We start from the raw sequence: 22,709 nt of genomic DNA on the forward strand, positions 1-22,709 counted from the left end.
CAGCACCTCCCCACCCAGTTGTGATAGCCAAAAATATCTCCAGACATTGCCAAATGTCTCCTGGGGTGAAGGGGCAAAACTGCCCCCAGTTGAGAACCACTTTTGTCAGATCGAGTGTGACACTGGAGAAAGAAATATACATCAATAACATGGGCTATTCTGAAATGTGACATATATAGTTAAAGAACACGAACAAGCCCAGCTGGTGTGGTTCAGTGATTGAATGTCAACCCATGAACCAAGAGGTCATCCGTTGGATTCTAGCTCAGGGCAAATGCCCAATTTCAGGCTCGATCTCCAGTAGGGGATGTGCTTGAGGCAGCCGATTGAAGTTTATCTCTCATTAATATCTCTATCTTTCCCTCTCCCTTCCTCTCTCGCTAAAAAATCAATAAAAACATATTTTAAAAAATAAACTCATCTTCCAATTATTAAAAAAAGAACACTAACAAGTGTGTGACCTTGAGAAAGTCACCTATCCTCTTTGGGGTTTCCTATTCTGATCATTCAAATAAAAAAACGATAATTCAATAATAAAATTATCTTCTGTCAAGCATTTTATATGGATGCAGTTTTCTCTTAGGAAGTGCTTTATTTACATGTCATCTATTTTTTCTCATAAAATCTGTTGCAGTTATTTTCTTCATTTTATAGTAGATGTAACTGAAGCATAGAAGGGTAAGTAGCTTGGTGAGGTGACTTGGGCAATAAATGGCTAAGTTAGATTTCAAACTTAGACATTTCAGCTACAAAACCTATTTCTAGAAATAATGTTCCAGGCTTTACTTATATTAGAAGTCAATGCCCCCCATAAGCGATGTAATTCTTTGATATTAAAGGTATTACAATAAGAACACTATTTTAATGCTGAAAAATAGCAAATGGGCTATAATTGAGCCACTTGATACAAGGAGATTTTATGTGCAAATTACTGTTGTCAAAGATTTAGCATAAAATATGTCCTGGTATTATCATCCTATGCCCTTTGGGAAATCAATGAACTAAACTGGTGTGATCCTGCAGATTGGAGACTTTAGAACCTTAGAGAAGATTTCCCGGGAAGTCAAGTCGATTACAATTATCGGTGGAGGCTTCCTTGGTAGTGAACTGGCCTGTGCTCTTGGCAGAAAAGGTGAGTATTGAGGTGACCTCGATTTTCTTGTCTGGTCTGATATCACATGCTTTCATAAATTCCAGATGTGCATTTGCCTGGATCAGTCAAAAGAGTTTGACTGAGCTTTATATGGTGAAAAGCTAGTTCTGGGACTAGTTCAGAGACTAGTCCTGAGACTAGTTCTGATGAGGGAATCTTTTAGTGACCACAAAGCTGCCATTTGAGCAACCGATCAGCAGCGCTTTCCTTTCCTTTCCTCTCCTTTCCTCTAGCCTCCAGGCCAAGATTCCTTAGAAATAAAATACTAAGCAAAGTGAGTTGTTAAGATGGTAAGAGCAGTGTAAATTGCAGAGGTGTACATATCTTTGAACTGCTGCTCCCTGTAAAAGTCAAAAACTTCCTTCAGACACATGGTGGTTCCCAGCATGATATATCTGCGAGTTCTGGCTTGAATGTTTCATGGCAACCGTTTTTTCTTAAGCTGTGTGAAATCAGCACATATTCTCAGGGGAGTGCTCTCTATTCAGAGGTCCCAAGGCACTTGTGTAAGCCCGAGGTGAGCCTGGGTGCAAGTGCATGAGTTGAGAGTATGTAGTTTCATCCAAGGACAGCAGTTCTGGCATCTGTTGTATTTGCTTTGTGAATGCCCTCGTGCCCCAGTGCCCCGCATATGGGAGCTCTGGCCCAAGTCAGAACATTGTCTTTTCTGTACTAAATGGCCGCCTGCCTATTGGTCCTTTACTTCTCTTCCAGTCTTAGGGCTGGCTTTTGCCTCCTGCTAAACCTACTCTTTTTCTTTTTCCCAGCTCAGGCCTCTGGCACCGAAGTGATTCAACTCTTCCCTGAGAAAGGAAATATGGGAAAGATCCTCCCTGAATACCTCAGCAACTGGACCATGGAAAAAGTCAGACGAGGTAGAGGGACTCTTGCCATACGCTGACACCCTTTCCTTTAATTCAGGCCTAATGCAGTGTTTGCTTCTTTGGGAACCCCTTTGGCATAAACCAGGCAGATGAAATGTTTCTTCCATTCTCCAGTCAGCCAAGTTCACGTAGGTTCGAATCTGATGCACCAAATTCCTGGAAGTGCTGGAAATGAACTGCGAGTATAGTTTTTTTGCGGCTCTCCAAGGCTGCCTGCATACTGATGATTACTGGTTTTGTGACATTGTGCTTCCCTCTAGTCTGTTTCCCTGATCTTCATAAAGTTGGTAGGCTCACCGGCTCAATCTCAGGTCTTGTTTGCCTTCACAGAGGGGGTGAAGGTGCTGCCCAATGCCATTGTGCAATCAGTTGGAGTCAGCGGTGGCAGGTTACTCATCAAGCTGAAAGATGGCCGGAAGGTAAGGAGTGGGAGACAGGCTGCCAGAAGACCTTCTAGGCCTTCCCTCCCCTTTCTTCATTCTGACTCCTTCATTTGATACCAGCAGATTAGTTTTCTTGGCAGCCACCACTAAACTGTCATGATTTTTTCTGAATGAACTGGCCATGCATTAAAATAAGAATGGTGAGAGCCAGAGTAAACACCTGTGACCCACTTTCCCATTGCCCCTTCCTATCACATTACAAATGTCTGAGATCTGACTAGGGTGGCAGATTTCTCTTCAAGTGATATGGGGTATGTGGGCAGGGGTACTTTATGAAGTAGAACTTAAAATCTGTTTCCCAGAGCCCAGCCGGCATGGCTCAGTGAGCATTGACCTATGAACCAGGAGTTCATGGTTTAATTCCTGGTCAGGGCACAAGCCTGGGTTGTGGGTTCAATCCCCAAGTTTGGGGCATGCAGGAGGCAGCCAATCAATGATTCTCTCTCATCATTGATGTTTTTATCTCTTTCTCTCCCTTCCTCTCTGAAATCAATTAAAAAAATATACATATGTATAAAAAATCTGCTTATCAGAGTTAACCAATGATTTTTTTTGTAAACCCCCAATTCTTAATGAATCACATGCAGTTGCTATACATGGAAACTGTGGTAACTGACCAAATTATTTCTTTTTTTCCCTCAGGTAGAAACTGACCACATAGTGGCAGCTGTGGGCCTAGAGCCCAATGTTGAGTTGGCTAAGACTGGTGGACTAGAAATAGACTCAGATTTCGGTGGCTTCCGGGTAAATGCAGAGCTCCAAGCACGCTCTAACATTTGGGTGGTAAGTACACCACAGCGAGACCAGGCATGGTTCCTTGTCCCCAGCCTAGGAGCAAGTCTGCCCGATGGGGTGCTAAAGCTCCTTAGTAGCTTACCACAATAGGATTGGAGTCTTTGGAGGCCAAGAGTAGAGAACAGATACTTATGCACTGCTTGCTTTACAAGAACAGGTATGGTCTCATGCTGCAAACTAGTGGAGAAAGAAATGAGCAGTGTGCATGCCTAGAGAACTAGAGCTTTTCCGGTGCTGTTGGCAGCAGCCATTGGCATTACCCTGGCGGGCATGTGCATGGCTCTCAGAGTGATCTGCTGTTCCCTTTGCCTGAACATGAGTCCAGGGAATAGAGAATGAGGCAATTTGATGACATTTTCTAGAAAGGAAAATTACTCCGATTTCGTTTTTCTTGAGAACTATTTTTAGCTGTTTTTAAAAATCTGTTGTGACACAAACAAGACTATATGTGTAGGAACCATTAGGTAATTTCCCCATTGTTAAATCATTACAAATGCATTGTGTTTGATTCTGGACTCTGCAGTGAAGGACATAGGAACATTAAAAGGTGTTTTTTAACTTGTTATAAAAGAAAAACACTAAATGTGGGAGACAAACAAGTAGGAGAAAGGGAGAAAGAAATCACCTATAGCAACCACTATTTGTGTTGTATAGGTTTTGTTTGTTTATTCTCTTTTTTATTTATTTTTAAATCTTTATTGTTAAAAGTATTACATATGTCCCCCTTTTTCCCCCATTGACCTCTTCTAGCCCATCCCCACCATGTAGTGTGTGTGTGTGTGTGTATTTCCTTCCCTTCATTTTCTTGTGCATAGTTTTTTGGGGTTTTTTTTTGTCCTTTGTCATAGACGGTCATGGCGAGCATACTGTGTATGAATATTTGTATTCTTTTATTTTTCACTTAAGATTTTCATGTATTTTCCATATCGCTTCAGATTTTGTAAACAGATTAATGACTGCATAATATTCCATTAAGAGGATTTCATAATTTATTGCACTATTGCCCATGAGTTGATTTTTTTTATTTCTTTATTGATTACGGTATCACATATTTGTCCTCATCCTCCCATTCCCATCTCAAACCCCTCCTCATGCATGCCCCCACCCTCCTGTTGTCCATGACCACTGTTTAGGCTTATATGCATGCATACAAGTCCTTTGGTTGATCTCTCCCCCTTACCCCCACCCTACCCTACCTTCCCTCTGAGGTTTGACAGTCTGATCGATGCTTCACGTGTTGAGTTTTAGGGAAGTCTTTGGGGAAATCTGAATAGCCACAAAAGTGAGCAAAGGGTTATACCACCTGCTTTATGAAACTGGCCTCGTTTACCTCCAGCCAAGGGTTCTTCGTCCGTGAAACACTGAGCTCACTTGATTTGTATCTCTCACATGGCACATTTCTTGTTTGCATTGTGAATAGCAATGCTGTACCTTCCTCAACTAGGTTATACACTCCTTGTGGGCAAAGTCCCTGCCAGGTTTGTCTCAGCAGCCCAGACAGTATAATACTTTGTACAGAAGAAATATTCCATAAATATTTGTTGAATGAATGAATGGGTGAATACCAAATAACAAAAAAAAAAATCTTCAAAAAGATTTCTAGGTAAGAGGCAGTTACATCTAAAACACTGGTTTCCACACATAGGAAAGAATATTCTGCAAATCGTGGTTATTAAATATTCTGTCTCTGTTAAGCGCAGAATAAGAAGAAATAGGTATGAGCTAGACATAGAAGGTTTAAGTTAGCTTTGTGGAAATATAAAATATTTTTTTAAATGGAATCTCAGATACTTTTTAAAAAAATAGTTCCTATTTTTTTTAATATACTTTATTGATATTTTACAGAGAGGAAGGGAGAGAGATGGAGAGCTAGAAACGTCGATGAGAGAGAAACATCAACCAACTGCCTCTTGCACCCCCCCCCTCCACCGGGGATGTGCCCGTAACCAAGGTACATACCTTGCCCGGAATCGAACCTGGGACCTTTCAGTCCATAGACCGACGCTCTACCACTGAGCCAAACCGGTTTCCGCTCAGATACTTTCGATAGTGTATATATGATTCTGGCTTGTAGATGGAAGTATTAATTAGTTGATGTCACAAGCATTTTTGAACTCCAAAAGTTTATTTTCTGTCTTTAACTTGCTTTTTCTTTTTTAATCATGTGCTCATGTAATGTATTTTTCTCCAAAGGCAGGAGATGCTGCATGCTTCTATGATATAAAATTAGGTAGGAGGCGAGTAGAGCACCATGATCATGCTGTTGTGAGCGGAAGATTGGCTGGAGAAAATATGACTGGAGCTGCTAAGCCATACTGGCATCAGTCAATGTTCTGGTAATAGTTCTGTGCCTTAAGGACTCAACCAGTTAGAACAGAATTAATGGAACCAGAGTTATGGATTGGTTTCCTTGTGGGTCAGTTAGCTTTATGTGGGATGGGTTGGGGAGATTCCTTCTCATGTCCACACATTTTACTCCAGATCAGCCTTCTGGTAAAAGGGTCCCATTTGGCATAGCTTAGACTAGGTGAATGAATGGAGAGGGCATTGGCACTTCCTATTAAAGTAACTCAAAATTCAAGTTATAGTAGGTGGTACAAAAGTGTACTGTTTAGGTATAGACAACAGTATATTTTAATTTTTCCTTTGCTGCTAACCCTATTGCGCCTAACAGGCTGAACAAAAAGGCAGCCTACTCATCTGTAACCCTTAACACCAAGAGTTCAAAGTCAGGCGTAAATAGTCAGTTCTCTGGGTAGCAAAAACTTACCAATGGACATTTCCTGAGTACTGGGGCAGGTCCTGTTTGGCACACTCTCATCCTGTTGATTTGAAAGATAGGGTAACTTAAAAAACGTCAAGGTTTCAGAAATCTCTAAGAGAAATTCTCAGCTGAGAATACATTTTAGGATGATCACACACAGTTTTCTGAGTGGGCAACAAAAACATAATAGATGGATTTCAGGGTCAATACACATAAGATAATGCAGTTAGGAAAAAAATAGTCCACAGCTATACAATTGTCAGCTAAGTCCCAGGAACAGAAAGCAAGAAGTCATTATAGACTGTTCCCTGAAGACACCAGTTCAATGAGCTTCTGTGGCCAAAAAGATAACAAAATGTAGAGGACCAGAAACAGAATAGCCCAAGCACCCTAGATGATTACGCACATGGTGTGTCTGTGCTGTAAATATTCTGTGATGTTCCTAGCATATTAAGAACAGTACGATGGTGATAGGGAAACTTTCCAAGAACAATTAAAATGACCAACTAGGTGAAGGTACTCCTTTATAGAAAGCATTCTGGCCTTAAAAAATGAAGGCTAAGATGGAAAATTGTCAGTTAATGAAATCATAAAATACCCCTGATTCCAATTCCATGGATCACTCTTTAAAACTTCTAAAAGATAGTTTTAGGATGAGTTAAAGAAAGATAGTGAATAGTAAATGAGGGGAACCCATCATTCCCCAAATGTGGTATGGGATAAAAGCATGACTAAATTGAAGAAAGTGTAGAATGTTGTATGGATATGTGATATGTATAATGGCTTCTTAAGGAAAATAAAAGTTTGGGAGAACCATGCTTTTTCACAATTGTTCCCAAGTGCTCTACCCAAGTGCCCTAGCAGGAGACAGATCAATTTGGCGTTTCTCTTGTCACACATACCAAGTTCCTTGGTTGGCATAAAAGTGTGGTGTCTTAGAGAAAAATGTCCTACGGTGTAATTCTTTACAGTCCATTCACAGAGCAACCTCTTCTTTCTTCTTCCTTAGGAGTGACTTGGGCCCTGATGTTGGCTATGAAGCTATTGGTCTTGTGGACAGTAGTTTGCCCACGGTTGGTGTCTTTGCAAAAGCATCTGCACAAGATAACCCGAAATCTGCCACAGAGCAGTCAGGTAAGGAAGTCAACCACTTCTCTCAGCACAGCACAGTGATTGAGCATTGACCTATGAACCAAGAGGTCATGGTTCGATTTCCACTTAGGGCACATGCCCAGTAGGGGGCATGCAGAAGGCAGCCAATCAGTTATTCTCTCTCATCATTGATGTTTCTGTCATCTCTCTTTCCCTCTTCTTCCTCTCTGAAATCAATAAAAATATATTTTAAATAAATAAATAAATAAACCAAACCAAAAGTTTTCCCACTCTTTAGTGGTTTGAGATGGGAAAATCAGGTATCCTGGTCAATGCATAGGCATAGATATTGTAGGTCTCCATCCTAGACTCTGGACAGTGGCTCTCTCAGCTACTCTGTTGTTTAGTTTGTCTCTAGGGAATAGGAAGCCCTGCCTGATAAAGGAAACCTAAACTTGTTAGATGTTTTTTGTTTCGTTTTTTTGTTTTGTTTTTTGTTGTTGTTTAGGGCCTGCTATTCTCCATGGACCCTGGGTAGTGGGAACTGGGCTGAGTAATTCTTGAGCTGCCTCTAATTCCATTTATCAGATCTTAATGCCAGGTTTTCTTTAGATGGGAGGCAACTCTCTTGGAATGAATTTTTCTCCCCCACACATCTTTCATTAGCTTCTAGGCCTATTCTCTCTCCCTTTCATAACCCTGGCTGAAGTTATTTAACCTCCATGTACTCTTGTCAGAGGTGTTTCAAGGACAAGTAGCTCTTTAAGAAGGAGAAAACAAGACATTATATGTATACTAGAGGCCCAGTTCACAAAATTCATGCACAGGTAGGCTCCCTAGGCCTGGCTGCTGATCAGGGACAATCTGGGGGGCGACTACCAGGGCGATTGAGGGACCCCTGCTGGCACCCATCTTGGCTGTTCTGGTGCCACCAGCTCGCTGGCTCCACCACCACTGCTGCCACCAATTGCCTCCCTCTGCGGGGTGATCAGTGGGGCGATTGGAGGGCCCCCACTTGTGGGCCCTCCCACTTGTGATGACACCCACTGTGGGCCCTGCCCTCCACCAATTGGTTGCTCTGCAGGTCATTCAGCCATTTGGTCAATTTGCATATTAGACTTTTATTATATAGGATGTTGGTCCTTTTTCTGTGTAATCCAAGTTGATTACATACACCCACTCCTTAATTCTGACCTCTCCTGGGAAGTGGATCCAGGAGAGGGACCTGAGGACTTTTCAACTCCAGGTCACTATTCTGTCCACTGATCAATATTACTTAGAACCTGGTTATTCTCAGAAGACAAGGTGCCCCCTCCCCATGCTACCCCTTGTCACACCCCACTCGCACCAGGAGGAAACACCTCCACAGTGGTTTTTCCATATGGAAATGCCTTCTGCTTTGGCTAGACTGTCTTCATAGTGGCACTGTACAGTAGACCTTTTCATTCTGATAGCATCGTCTGTCTCTGCTCTAATACATTAGCCACTAGCCACAGGTGGCTGTTTAGCACTTGAAGTGTGGCTACGAATTTTAATTAACATATTTTAAAACTTGATTAATTTTAATTAGAATAGCTATATGTGGCTAGTGGCTTCTGTACTGGACCATGCAACTCTAGAATGTTTCTCAGAGGACAAGAGCAAGTCTTTTGCAATTTGAAGAAATCTAGATACCAGGAAATATCCATAGTATAAACTTAAAATGAGCCCAGTGGCTCAGTGGTTGAGCATCAACCTATGACTCAGCAGATCACGATTTGATTCCTGGTCAGGGCACATGCCTGGGTTGCAGGCTCGATTCTCAGTGTGGGGAATGCAGGAAGCAGCTGATCAATGATTCTCTCTCATTACTGATGTTTCTCTGTCTCTCCCTTACTTTCTGAAATCAATAAAAGATATATTTAATAAAATAAAATGAGATGGGAAGGAAAGGGAAAGGAGGGAAGTTTTGGATCAGACTGATGCAATGCCCAAGAGCTGACCAAGAAGAGCTTTCGTTGCCTTTGATAATGAAGAGGGGCTGAAAAAGGCCAATGTTTACTGAGAGGGCATAGAGAAACAAATCATCTAAAGCAGCTTAAAGCAGGTGTCAAAAGATACTTATAGAATTTTCCAAACTCATATAACTGTTTTGTTTTGTTTGTTTTTTGTTTTGGGGATTGGCCACAGGAACTGGTATTCGATCAGAGAGTGAGACAGAGTCAGAGGCCACAGAAATCCCTGTTCTTCCAAGCAACCCTGGCATGCCCCAGATCCCTGTCGAAGGGGAAGACTATGGGAAAGGTGTTATCTTCTACCTCAGGGACAAAGTGGTGGTGGGGATCGTGCTGTGGAACATCTTCAACCGAATGCCGATAGCAAGGAAGGTCAGTGCCTTTCATAGCTCTGCACATGTGTCAAACACAAGGCCCGCCGGCCAAATCCATCCCACCAGGCCTTGCAATGTGGCCCACACCACGCTGTCATCACTGCACTCTGCTGCGTTTCCATCACAATGACAGTTTATGACTGTTCAGTAAACCATTCGGCCCGCGATTTAGGCTGGATTTTAGATTTTGGCCCCTTCTCTGATTGAGTTCGACACCCCTATCCTAGAGAAAGACGGGAGGAGCAGCCGGAATATGCTCCTATGACTTCATCGGGTGCCCTGATCAGGTACCATTTGACCAGCCACCCAAGTCAGATTGTACCTGAGCAGAACAAAGATACAGCCTTGGCTCAGCAATGCTTCTATTTCACTTGGGATCTGGCTGGGTGGCCCCAGAGTTGGTACATGCTCATTTAGGGTTGGTAGAAAGCTGTTTCCACAACTCTCTCCCAGTGGGATTGGGGACTGGCCCATGCTGCCCCATTGTGCAGCCCAGCCAGATTGCACGTTGAATGGTAGTGACCCTCTGTTCCTCTCCCTCAGATCATTAAGGACGGTGAGCAACATGAAGATCTAAATGAAGTAGCTAAACTATTCAACATTCACGAAGACTGAAGACTTCCAGTGGAATAAGCAAGCACTTTGCTGTCCCTGACAGCAGTTTGGATGAATAAATGAGCATTTTTTTTTTTTATTCAGATTTCCTCTGTGTGTATGAGTGTGAATGGTCATGTCTTTTGTGAATATTTCAGCAATGTAGGCATATTCTAAATGTTCACATCACTAAATAAAACCTGATTCTTCTAAATTAAATTCTGCTTTTTTTGCAACGGAGTGGGTAGGTGAAGGGAGGAAAGCCATGCATATCAGAGAACAAGCAAATTGGAGCTACTAATAAGTGCGTGATTTTTCTCAGCCTTGTATTCCCTGCTCCACGCTCTAAACTCCTTTCAGTTCCCTAAGCTCTCTCACCCCTCCAGACCTCTCTGTGTGTACCGGCTGTGGTCTGTCCACAGTGTTGGACCCCTTTCCCCTCTGGGGAAGGTCCTGGTCTCTATGAAGGCTTCCCTTACCTGGCCAGCGTGCTCAGTGGTTGAGTGTCAACCTGTGAACCAGGAGGTCACAGTTTGATTCCTGGTCAGGGCACATGCCTGGGTTGCAGGCTCAATCCCCAGTGTGGGGCATGCAAGAGGCAGCCCATCAATTATTCTCTCTCATCATTGATATTTCTATCTCTCCCTCTCACTTCCTCTCTGAAATCAATAAAATTATTTTTTAAAGACTTTCCTGACCCTTCCAAGCCTGTTCCTTATGTCTCCCTGCTGGTCTGTCACTTCCTGGGAGATGAAATCATGGCTTTAATATTTTGATCTTGGTTATATCTCCAGAGCTTAGTACTAGAGTGGCTCACATAGGTACTTAGTAAATCATTGTTGAAGGAGTGAACACAAACATATGGGATAGACTCTACCTGGAAAAACACCTATGTGTACTACCACCACCCTCCCAGAACTGCATGGGTCCTGCGGGGGATCAAGGAGGGAGGCAGAAAGGACATTTACTGCAAACAGAGACAAGGGTTCAGAGACCTGGTACTTCATGGCTAAACCTGGAGACTAACTCCTTGAGGGATCATGATCTCTCGACGATTCCACCTACTCTTCCCCCAAACTAGAAATCTGCCCTCTCCCACTCCCTTTTATCTAAATAGGCTTGTAGGCATACCTCACTTTATAGATGGTTTTCTGGGAATAGAAGAGTTTCCTAAGTCAACTCATTTTTTTTGCATTTCAGTTTACTTTAAAAAATCAAATACACCCCAGCCAGTTTGGCTCAGTGGATAGAGCGTCGGCCCATGGAGTAAAAAATTCCCAGGTTTGATTCTGGTCAAGAGTACATATCTTGGTTGCAGGCTCAATCCCTGGCCCTGGTCAGGGTGGGCGTGGGAGACAACCAATCTATGTGTGTGTCTCATGTTTTTCTCTCCTGTCTCCTTCCTTCCACTCTCAAAATCAATAGAAAGATGTCCTCAGGTGAGGATTTTAAAAAATCAAATTTTATTTAAATCAAGAGAAAATTTTTACCACTTTCAGGAGTCCAATGTGAATCTTTTAAATATATATATATATATATATATATATATATATATATATATATATATATATATATATTTGATTTAAGAAAGGAAGAGAGAGAGAGAGAAATCAATAATGAGAATCATTGATAGGCTGCCTCCTGCAGGCCTCACAATGGGAATTGAGCCCACAACCCAAGCATGTGGCCTGACTAGAATTGAACCCTGACCTCCTGGGTTCATAGCTTGACACTCAACCACTGAATCTCACCAGCCAGGCCAATGTGAATCTTTTGTTGAGAAAATTATCACTCTGGATTTTTTAAAATATTGAGTTTGTTTACCAGGAGTTGTAGCTACAATGAAATCCCCTTTGAACAATAGAATGGACCAATGTCCACTTTATAAATGAACTGCACTAGAACAATTTTTACTACACACACGCGCGCGCGCGCGCGCGCGCACACACAGGTTTGGTGAAATATGGCCTGACATATGACATTTCTAAATCCATCAGTGGGAAGCTCGCCTAGTATCCTGTGAGACAGGGCTCATTATACAATAATAATTGTTGCTTACAAAGATGATGGTAGAACACTAAGTTCCTGAAGTGTTTCACAAATCATCTTTTTTAAAGATCAAATTGTGATTTACCTTGTTTTAGCATTATGTGTAATTTAGTGTAATTCTTTGACAGTTATGATCCTTACATGGGATGTCATAATTCAGTTTGTAAAATGAAATTATCTATTCATCTAATCAGTGTTCATTGAATGTCTACTATGAGACAGGAGGATGTCGGCAGAGGAAAAGAAAGAAAACATGGCCACTTAAACTCCTGTCAGTGAGGAAGGCAAACGTAAATGCAGAAGTATAAGATAGTGACATGTGTTCATTGAAAGACAAAGTACTGTGGACACACCAAAAATGGAGATCAACCAGAGCATCCATCCTTAGTCAACTGCTGCTATATCACTTCCTAAAGCATCAGTCAGTCACGTCTCCCTTGTTGAAGAACATACTAATACAGTGACTCCCTGCCACCAACCCCATCAAGTTCAAAGTCTTCCATTGTGCTCCTGACCTCAGCCCGCTTTGTCTTGTCCAGGCTTCTCCCCCATGACTTCATACACACATGTGCATGCACACATACACATCTGGTTTATCGCCACCTTTAAACTTTTGTTCATGCTCTTCACATCTGGAACACCATCCCTATTCCCTTTTACTTATCCAGATCCTGCTCATCTTTCAAGGCCCAAATGAAATCCCACTTTGCTGTAGTGGTAATAGTTGGACTAGTGTCCATGAGTGATTTCATCTCTGAACTCCAACTGCACTTACTGCCTTTGGATTTGATTGTTCTTTAAGTCATTTTCTGCATTACTAGTGGTCACTGCTTAAATTGATTGTAAGCTAGCCCAGAGCAGAGACTTTTTTTCAAGATAGGGGTAACTGCCCCCCCAAAACACACACACACACACACAAAAAAGAAAAAAGAAAAAAAAAAACTGGCAAATGCTGAGCAAGTACTTGTTGCTTGGTTGGATGGTGCTAGATAACAGGGCTTACTGTAAAAACAGGCCTCTGCCCTGGCTGGTGTGGCTCAGTTGGTTGGGCACTGTGCTGTGCACCAAAAGATTGCCAGTTTGATTCCTGATCAGGGCACATGCCTGAGTTGCAACTAGTTCCCCAGCAGCAGGGACATGTGGGAGACAGCCAATCAATGTTTCACTCTCATATCACTGTTCCCCTCTCTCTCCCTCCCCCTTCCCTTCTCTCTAAAAATCAATTAAAAACAAACAAACTGAGCCTCCCAGACAGTGTGAATCAGTGATTGAGTGTAAACCTATGAACCAGGAGGTCCCAGTTTGATTCCCGGTCAGGGCACATGCCTGAGATTGCAGGCTCGATCTCCTGTGTGAGGCGTGCAGGAGGCAGCCGCTCAATGATTCTCTCATCGTTGATATTTATTTAAAAAAATATTTTTATTGATTTCAGAGAGAAACAAAGAGGGAGAGTGAAACAACAATGAGAGATAATCATTGACTGGCTGCCTCCTGCATGCCCCCCACTGGGGATTGAGCCCGAAACCCGGGAATGTGCCCTTGACTAGAATGGAACCTGGGACCCTTCAGTCCACAGGCCGATGCCCTATCCACTAAGCCAAACCAGGTAGGGCTCATCATTGATATTTCTCTCTCTCCCTTCCTCTGAAATATATATATATATATATATATATATACACACACACACACACACACACACACACACACACACACAAAGACAAGCCTCTGCCTTATAGTCCCTGTTCCCTGTAATCCAAGTTATCAGACCCCCATCACTTCACCCACCGCTATGACTTGCCACTTTACCCCAAGGATCACAGGGAACGATTTCTGACTGTACAGGCGAGCAGTGCCAGTTGAGGTCTGGCCCTCAATAGCCAGTCTGTAATTAGCTGGGCCACAGCACAGTGCAGAACAGGGCTAGTCACACCCTGCAAAGAACAGTTGGGGCTCTGCCAAAATATCGAGCGTTTGGAACCCACCCACTTGATTTTGGCCTCGCTTTTCTCTGCTGTTTTACAAATGCTGTCATGTGGCACCTCGGCACCTCTTCATGATGGTACTAGCCTTTGTCTGGCCACCTACAGGGAACAGCAGATGTCCTCTTACTTCAGCTGAAGAGATGGACCCGAGAGAGAGAGAGAAGGACGTGTGTTTGATTGTAAAGATGTCAGAGTAAGCCTCTGTGTGGAGGATGAGATCAACATATGTGACTTCTCTGTAGTTGTTTTAATTAACTGGGCCTGTTTTGGAGACGAGAGACTGAAAGCAGAAAAGGATAGGGGTGGGGTATCCACAGTGACCTACTGCAGACTGCTTCCTTGAAGGAAAATCAGCTCCTCTAGAGACCCATTTATACAAAGGAACCCTCCCCTCCCTTCCACCACTACCCCTTCCCTTTCCCGCTCCTCTCAAGTTTGGCAGTATCCCCTGTCCTTCCCTGACTCCGCCTAAAGCTGGGCACCCTTGTTGCCCTAGAGATCATTGGGACTCAGTCCCAGTGCCTTGCTCTCTAAGCAGAGGGAAGTCCTGTGGGCCCAGAGGTGAAGCAGGACTGCCACTGGCAGCTTTCCCATCTTATCAGGGAACTTCTGGCGGGCGCAGACTCACACGTACACAAAACCACACACAGAGACACACAGCCCAAGCCAGTAATGACGTTCTCCTGACTGGCTGGTTCTACAAATGGGTGTGACTAGGTCAGAGTACAGGGAGGGTCTAAATATTTAGATACTGAACTGCCAAAACAGGGATCATCTCAAAAAAGAACATTTTGAAAAAGAGAAAGGCAGGTCCTGACATCCAGAAGCTGACCTGGGACTGCAGGCTAGGCTTTGGTGTTGCTACAAACTGGCTTGGCACTCACGTTGGTCCTGGGTGTTCTACTAAACATAAACAGATTCATGACATTAGCATCTAACAAGGCTGCTCTGACCATGGTGGACCTAGACAAAAACAAGGCTACTCCATAATCATGTGTAAACACAGACAAAAACATGAACATTGCCCAAACCACAGAAATGATCAAATACACTCTCCACTTTCCTTGCTAATCTGAGTGACTGCTGCTTCCTTACCAGTTTTAGCACTAGCTTCACTATAGTCTGCCCTCTTAACGGATGATTTATTTAGCCAAGCCAATGTTGCTCAGTGGTTTGAGCTATGAACCAGGAGGTCATGGTTCGATTCCCAGTAGGGCACATGCCCGGATTGTGGGCTTGATCCCCTCTGTGATGCATGCAGAAGACAGCCGATCAATGATTCTCTCTCATCACTGATCTCTTTCTCTCTCTCTCTCTCTCTCTCTCTCTCTCTCTCTCTCCCTCCCTCCATCCCTCCCTTCCTCTCTGAAATCAATAAAATTATATTTTTTAAAGATTTTTTTTAATTCAATACCCAATCTTTGAATTTACCTGCTTCCTGTTGGCATCCAATCCAGAGCAAAGCCCAGCTTCCTTAAACTCTCCCCAAATCACCCAGGCCAGCTCAAATCCTATTAAGTCCTTTCTAGCACCCTCTTCCTGAGATAACCCATAGTTCCCCATGGTGTGCAATACCCCTCACTACAGTAAACATAAACCCAACTTTTTCAACCCTAAGCATATCCTAGTGGTCTCTGACAGATGGGCACTGACAACTTAGGGACAAATAGCCAAAATATCTTCTCTAGGCCCACTACAAGGCAGAGACCCCCGTGAATTTTGGCTAGTTTTGTACTTTCCTGAAGATCTTGCCTCATCCCAGTAGAGTCTCCAAGGTCTGTATTGGGGAAAGCTCAAGAGTCATGTCTGGGACAGAGGTGCCTGGCTTCCCAGGCAGGTTCCCACCTATGATATCTTGTCATTTGTAGCAAAACTCATAAATGCTTCTGGAGGAGCACCTAATGTGGGTGTTGAATTAATGAATACATACATACATGAATAAGTGTATTTGTTGGTCAGCTAGCAAACATTTACTGCGCAGCTACTGCATGCCATGGTGTAATAGTCCCTGGAGATAGCATGAGTAAGTGAGCATTATCTCAATTCGGTGAGGTTCTGCTTCCTGGCATATGTCCACAGGTTGGCTCAAATAAATGCACAGAAATTCAAAAAAGAAAAAAAACATGAGTAATACACTCCCTGCCCTCTGGCTTTATAACCTAGTAGTGGACACAGGTCAAGGGGAGCCATCAGTGCAATGTTAAGTGCTGGGGGTATGGTGTGTGAGTTCAGATTGGAATTTCTTTACTCTTCAGATTGCTTTGTAGTTCTGCTTCTAACCTAGTTTAGGCTTTTCTTTTTTGTAATCCTGAGGATATGTTTGTATTGATTTCAGAGAGGGGGGAGGAAGAGGGAGAGAGAGAGAGGAATGGAGGGGTGGGAGGAAACATCAATGTAAGACAGAAACATCAATTACATACTTGCCCTGAGTGAGGATTGAACCCACAAGCTTTCGGTGCATGGGATGATGCTTCAACCAACTGAATCACCCAGCCAGGGCATCTACCCTGTTTCCCCGAAAATAAGACAGTGTCTTATATTAATTTTTGCTCCCAAAGATGCGCTAGGTCTTATTTTCAGGGGATGTCTTATTTTTCCATGAAGAAGAATACGGTACACATTTATTGTTAAATGAAAAATAAAGGAAATTTATTACCTGTATACGGTACGGTAGTACGGTAGTTGTGAACACAAACCAGACAAACTGTGAATCCTACAGTATCAAGAATTTACTCATTTATTCAATGACAATCTTCTGGAACATCATCATAACAATCCAATTCCTGAATTTCCTGGTGAATTTCTTGTGACTCTATTTCTTTCAGAATCAGTGGACCAAATCTCTCATGTTTAGCCTGGGGGGGGGGCTTATTTTCAGGGGGGATGCCTTATATTTCACTCAGAAGGAAATCTGTAAGTAGGTCTTATTTTCAGAGGATGTCTTATTTTCGGGGAAACACGGTAGGCTTTTCTTTCACCGACCAAGTGATGGTTCTCCCTCCATTCTAACGTTCTTGTCTTCTCTCTCATCTCTAGGAACGCTCTTCTGGATTTGAGTCTTGCTTGGCTCTACCATTCACTCCTGGAGAAACCAGGCAGCCACTTTCCTAAATCCGGGCATCCTCATCTGTAAAATGAGGGGAACGCACTAGATCATCTCTCCACCCTCAGCTCTAACCTCCTGTGTACCGCAGTCTCTTAGGTGCTCAGGCTTTCTTTATCTTTCCATGGACTCAGTTGCCTTTGATCTCTAAGGTTGAGAGCAAATGCTAATGGGACCCAAAGCCCTAGACAAACATCTTTCCACCTTGTCCCTTTGTCTCAAATAGATTTACAAGTTTGGTTTTGTGTTTGTAGCTTATGATTCTTCTTTAACAAGTTATATCTAGACCTAGGACCCCTAGAAATTGCACCATTGCCTTGTTTGCTCTCCCTGGGGTGCATGACAGCCTCACAAATGGCTCCATGAAAGGTAGCATCCTTTAGCCCCTTCAAAAAACTGGCTTCCAGCTCAGAATTTCCCCAAGAAGGCTCTATAGTGGGATTATTCTCGGCCATAATCCTAGCACATACATCTCTACCCAACCATTTAATGGCTCAAATTCCTGACAACTATACCCTGCAGAGCTGGTGGTTGGACAGGGCAGCTCTCAACTTTATGCCCAGAGGAGAACTCCCCCTCATGCCATAAAAGCCCCAAGACCAGCCTGTTCACCCCCTTTGCTCTTAGTCTATGGCCATTTCGACATTGGCCATGGCCTTGACAGAGTCCAGCTTAGAAGTGCAGAGACAAGTGAGCTGGGAAGCTTGCAAGCTTCAGCGGCACCTGGCTCTTGGCTCTTACAGTACAGACGAAAGGAAACTTCACCCAATACCATGATTTGCTGGGTGGGAAAGATGCATTAGGATCCCTGCCCTCTGGAGGGAAAAGGGAGCTTTGGGTATTTCAGAGGAGAGCAGCAGAGCTCCTTCAGCTTGAAGCCTTCCCCAGCCCTGGCCTAAGACCCTGAGCCACCTTGTTGAGACTAGTATACCAAGCAAGCAATGTGGGATTCTGGTCTCCCATGCCAGTGGAAGTCCTCAAACTAGGGGCACAGTAGGATGGGGGGTTGAAAACAGAAAATCGTTGGCTTCAACGTTACCCCCATCTCAACCTGGACCCACTCAGCACCGAGCTCTAAAAGGAAGGGCCATGGCGACCTATCAGGTGATCAGCTTGACTTAATGCAAAGGTCAGGGGCAGCTCAAGGCTCGGGGCAGTCTATACGTGTCCCCATGGTGGCACAAGCTTGCATGCTGCCCAGTTCCTTGGAAGAGTTGGTTCCAAAGAAGAGCTGTCAGCTTCCCAGTCAGTTCGAAAGCCCTGAGGAGGGAAGGAAATCCCCAGATGCCCTCCTCTCAGCCGGTATTCCCTGTGGGAGGGGAATAATTGCAAAAGGATGCCTTAGTGGGCCGAAAGAAACTGGTTTGGCTCAGTGGATAGAGCGGCAGTCTGCTGACTGAAGGGTTCCAGGTTTGATTCTGGTCAAGGGCATGTACATTGGCTACTGGCACATCCCCAGTAGGGGCTGGGCAGGAGGCAGCTGGTCGATGTTTCTCTCTCATCCATGTTTCTAGCTCTCTATCCCTCTCCCTTCCTTTCTGTAAAAAATTCAATAAAAAAAAATATTAAAAAAAAAAAGAAGGAAAAAGGATACCTTAGCGGGAGCTCTGCTGATAGTTGGGAATATGCAGTACCCTGCCTGACATTTCCAGAACAGTGCACAGTGGCCTGGTTGTGACAGAAGCATGGAGTTCTCCACTGGGTCTTTCCTAGGAGCCGGGAGCTGCCCTGAGGGGACAGGAGGAAGCGGGGGGATGGGCGGGAGCAGGAAAGAAAGGATCCAAGGGAAGTTTCAAGGTGTGTGTGTTGAGGGGGGGCGGGAGGGGGAATTCTCATGAGTCAGCGAATCCGGTTCAGTGTGACTTCACTACTTCCTGAGAAGAGGCGCCCGCGGCAAGAGGCCGCTGGGAGCCAAGCAACAGGAATGCAAGGTCGGGGTCGCCGGCAGCCTGTGGCTGGACAGGCTCGGGGCTAGCCAGGCCTTCTGGGGGGCTGGGGCAGCGAGGGAAGGTACGTGCAGCCGGGAAGACTCTGGTGGGGGAGCTGACCTCTCCTCTCTCCTCCTCCTTCCTCCTGGGCCCCAGGCGCCGCACTGCGCCAGCTCGCCTGCAGGTGGTGCTACTGAGGCGCCCTGGGCGCCCGTCCGAGCTCAGCCCTCTGGGATCTGGGCTTTGGAAGGCAAGCAACAGAAATAGGGGGTGGCCACGCAAAGGCGGGAGGGGCCGCCAGAACCCCCTCTGTGCCGGGGGCCGGCGCTCCCCCTACGTGGTTGGAGATCCAGAGAGCCTACCTGCTGCGCTAGCGCCAAGCTTGGGGCCTGCTCCTGCCCCTTCTAATAGTCCACTCTCTCAGGCCAGCTCACCTTCAGCAAAGGGACTGCGGTTTCAGAATGTCTTTCCTCTCTGTTGCCGGCGCTCTTGACCCGCGGGCAGTAGAATGGAAACTTTGAGTCGCGTCTTGGGCGTTGGGGGTGGGCTCTCCCGAACGGCCACTCCCTAGCCTGGCACCCTTGAGATCCAGAATGCATCTCCCGCACAGGGATAGACTGGCTGGTGCTGCCATACAGCCTGGGACCAGGGTTTAGCCTTATTGAGGGGTTGGGATTCAGCCTGGGGCTGGATGTAGGGCAATGGTTAAGGATTCCAGGCTTGTCAATCCGGTAGTCAGCAGCCACAAAGAAAAAAAAAAAAAAGAAAAAAGCTAAGAGGCCCATTTAGGGCTCAAACTTGCAGCCTTAGCTTCGGTAGATAAAACTTTGCGTCCTACCTCCTTGCAGGCCCTGAGCTTTGGAAGTCATGATGCTGCTGACCTCGGGCTGGTTCATGATTGTGTGGTGGCTGTTTAGTGAACATGTATCGGGGCACAGAAATAACCTGTGGTCAGACACTTTTAAGCTGAAAATAAAAGTTGTTGGGGTTCCAGTCTCACCCTTTTCAGAGGCTCCAGTGGCTATTCCCACGACACAACTTTACATGTGTACAAAGTAAGTCTCCTTTTTTCTGTACCAAGCTACACAAGCTATGGCATGTACTAGTGTTGTTCTGGATACTTCTTCTCCCTGTTTTCAGGATGTCCAAAGCCATCTGAGAAAGTTATCTAAGGATTTTCCATAAAGAAGAGGAAAAGGGTAAAAAAAAAAAAAAAAAAAAAAAAAGCCCAAGGATCCTAAACGTTCCCAGGTTTCAGCGTGTGCCAGGAGAAATACCGTCTGTCTCCTGCCCAGACCTCAGAGCCCGGGCCTCCTTCCTACAGGGCGGTGCCCAGCTATTCCTGGAAACCCCCTCCTTTCTAACTCACTAACCCCTTCCCCAAGGTGTCTCCTCCCAGAGCAAGTGCTGAGAAAAGGATCCTATCGAATCTTGAAGTCCCTGTCCCCTCTCTCTGTCCCCAACCTGACTTGCCCCAGTTCTCAGCCTGCCCCCTCTTTTGATGCCCTCAGGCTGGCTTGTCCTGGAGTAGGGCCTGCGTATTGGCCTCTTTCTCCAGCCTGGCTCCACCCCCACTAGGTGACTGGGACAGGATCTGATATACTAATTTGTGTTAATGTGATAATGGGAGCTCGTGGGGTCACGTGCTAGCCACTGGCCAATTTCTAGGCTGGCCGGGGCCTCCAAGCCTCCGCCTCAAGTGGAGACTGCAGGGTGGGAATTTTAGGCTGACTAATCTCCCCAGCCGGCTGCGGGGGGGCGGGGGAGTGGGAGGAACCGAAGCCCAGGACGATCCCAGGGTGCTGGTGCCTTCGAGCTGCTGCTGCCTCGGTTTCAGTTTCATCCTTGGCTGACACTTTCCTCCGACTAGTGGAATTGCTTTGGTTTCCCTCCAACCCCACTCCCCTCTCCAGCTGCCCCCCTTTGGACTGCTAGCTTCCCTCAGCCAGCCCTTCGCTTCTTGAGGGGAGAGATGGGAAGATAATTTGGCAGCAAGGAGGAAAAAATGTACACGTAGACACCCTCAGACACACAGGCTCACATACCATACTGCCTTACAGACAAACGCGAGAGGGGGACTCATATCCAAGAATTGGCCCTTGTGAGTGCGCAAGCGCACGCCACACACACACACACACACACACACACACACCACCTCGGTCCAGGGTTATGCTCTCATTCGCATCTGAGAGACCCACAACGGACACACACATAGGCAGGCAAGGCCCTACAGATACCCGTCCCACACACAGCCCCACACACAACGGCTCACACACCACGAGCAGCAGCGGAGTTGGATGGCTTCCTCAAAAGAGGGCTGGAAAGTTTGTTTGCTGCCAGAGAAGGGGCCTAGACATTCCATGAAATGACTCATACTGCACCTTTATAGACATTAGATGTTGTATTTTTCTGGATTCAACAACAACAACCCTGGACCCCTGGCGTGGGGGCAGGGCAAGGAAACTGAGGAGTGGCTTCATTCCCCTTGGGCCTCTGTCTAGCGCATGTCTCAGGCTGTTCTTGCCTCCCTGTGGGATGGGGCAATCCAAAAAATGCAGAATCATCTCCCTCCTGGGACAAACCTCAGCCTGGAGCCACCCCTCGGCAGGATGTGAGGAAGGGTGACATGAAGAGCTGAGGAGACCTCCTCAGAGCCTCTCCCCACTATCCCACCTCATCTGGTTCCCAGGATTTGGAGTCAAGCGCCATGCCCCCACTGTGATATCCCAGTCTGAGTCCTGTCTGATCTCTCTTTCCAGTCAAACACCCCTTCCCAACTCTCTTGTGGCCATTCTTACTGCCACCGTCCTGCCCAACTCCAGGGGCCGCTATTCCTTGTAGATAATGTGTAGTGCCTCAACCCAATGTCACTGGAGCCCTCTCCACTCCCCTGAGCCTCTTCTCCGTCTGAAGAGGGAACACCCAGCTTGTGTCCCTGCCCCCCAAGAACCCACAGAAGGCCTGCCGGTGTTGCTGTCCCTCTGCTCCCCATCCCAATCCTTTGGCCCAGCAGCAACCACTTGTTTTTTCCTGTGGATAACGAGGGGAAACACCTTTTGAGCGTCATTTGGCATCTCTGCAGGGCCTGGTGGCACAGTGAAGCCACCTGCCGTACAAGATGGGTGTTGGGCCAGCAGGTCCCAGGGGTTGAGGGGCCTACAACTCTGGCTCCACTGGAGAGTAGCTTGAAAACTGGATGTTTTGCTGCCTCTGATAGATGCCCCAGAGCAGGCTCCTACCCTCTGTTCTGCTCCCAGGGACTTTTCCAGGCTGAGCCCTGGCTCCCTGACAGCGATTAGGGACCAGTGAGATTAGAGACGCCAGGGGGCTGGCTCTCATTTGCTTAACTCTGCCTCAAACCACTTACTTCTGCCTTATTTTTTTTAAAAAAATTTTTTGCAGAGGGGGCCTGAAAGGGTACTGAATCTGTCCTCCCCCGTCAAAAAAATAAAGCCCACTAGGCTAAGGTGACCAGATGTCCCGCTTTTGGCGGGATAGTCCCGATTTTTAACAATTTGTCCCAAATCTTTCCAAAAATCGGGACTTTTTTTTTA

The 22,709-nt window shown here is 45.5% G+C and overlaps 1 protein-coding gene across 2 annotated transcripts in view; it reads left to right on the plus strand.

The window, feature by feature from the left end:
• Nucleotides 1-10,312, plus strand: part of AIFM1 (apoptosis inducing factor mitochondria associated 1) — a 34,928-nt gene extending 24,616 nt beyond the window's left edge. For both annotated transcript variants that reach the window (XM_036443452.2, XM_036443453.2), the window contains exons 9-16: nucleotides 1,024-1,132; nucleotides 1,921-2,028; nucleotides 2,368-2,456; nucleotides 3,123-3,263; nucleotides 5,469-5,611; nucleotides 7,049-7,173; nucleotides 9,301-9,497; nucleotides 10,043-10,312. In XM_036443452.2, the coding sequence (XP_036299345.1) occupies nucleotides 1,024-1,132; nucleotides 1,921-2,028; nucleotides 2,368-2,456; nucleotides 3,123-3,263; nucleotides 5,469-5,611; nucleotides 7,049-7,173; nucleotides 9,301-9,497; nucleotides 10,043-10,114 (984 nt within the window). In that variant the 3' untranslated portion in view covers nucleotides 10,115-10,312. The remainder of the gene's footprint in view (nucleotides 1-1,023; nucleotides 1,133-1,920; nucleotides 2,029-2,367; nucleotides 2,457-3,122; nucleotides 3,264-5,468; nucleotides 5,612-7,048; nucleotides 7,174-9,300; nucleotides 9,498-10,042) is intronic.
• The last annotated feature ends 12,397 nt before the right edge of the window (nucleotides 10,313-22,709 follow it).

Source organism: Pipistrellus kuhlii, unplaced genomic scaffold, assembly GCF_014108245.1.
Source record: "Pipistrellus kuhlii isolate mPipKuh1 unplaced genomic scaffold, mPipKuh1.p scaffold_m20_p_19, whole genome shotgun sequence".
Lineage (NCBI taxonomy): Eukaryota > Metazoa > Chordata > Mammalia > Chiroptera > Vespertilionidae > Pipistrellus > Pipistrellus kuhlii.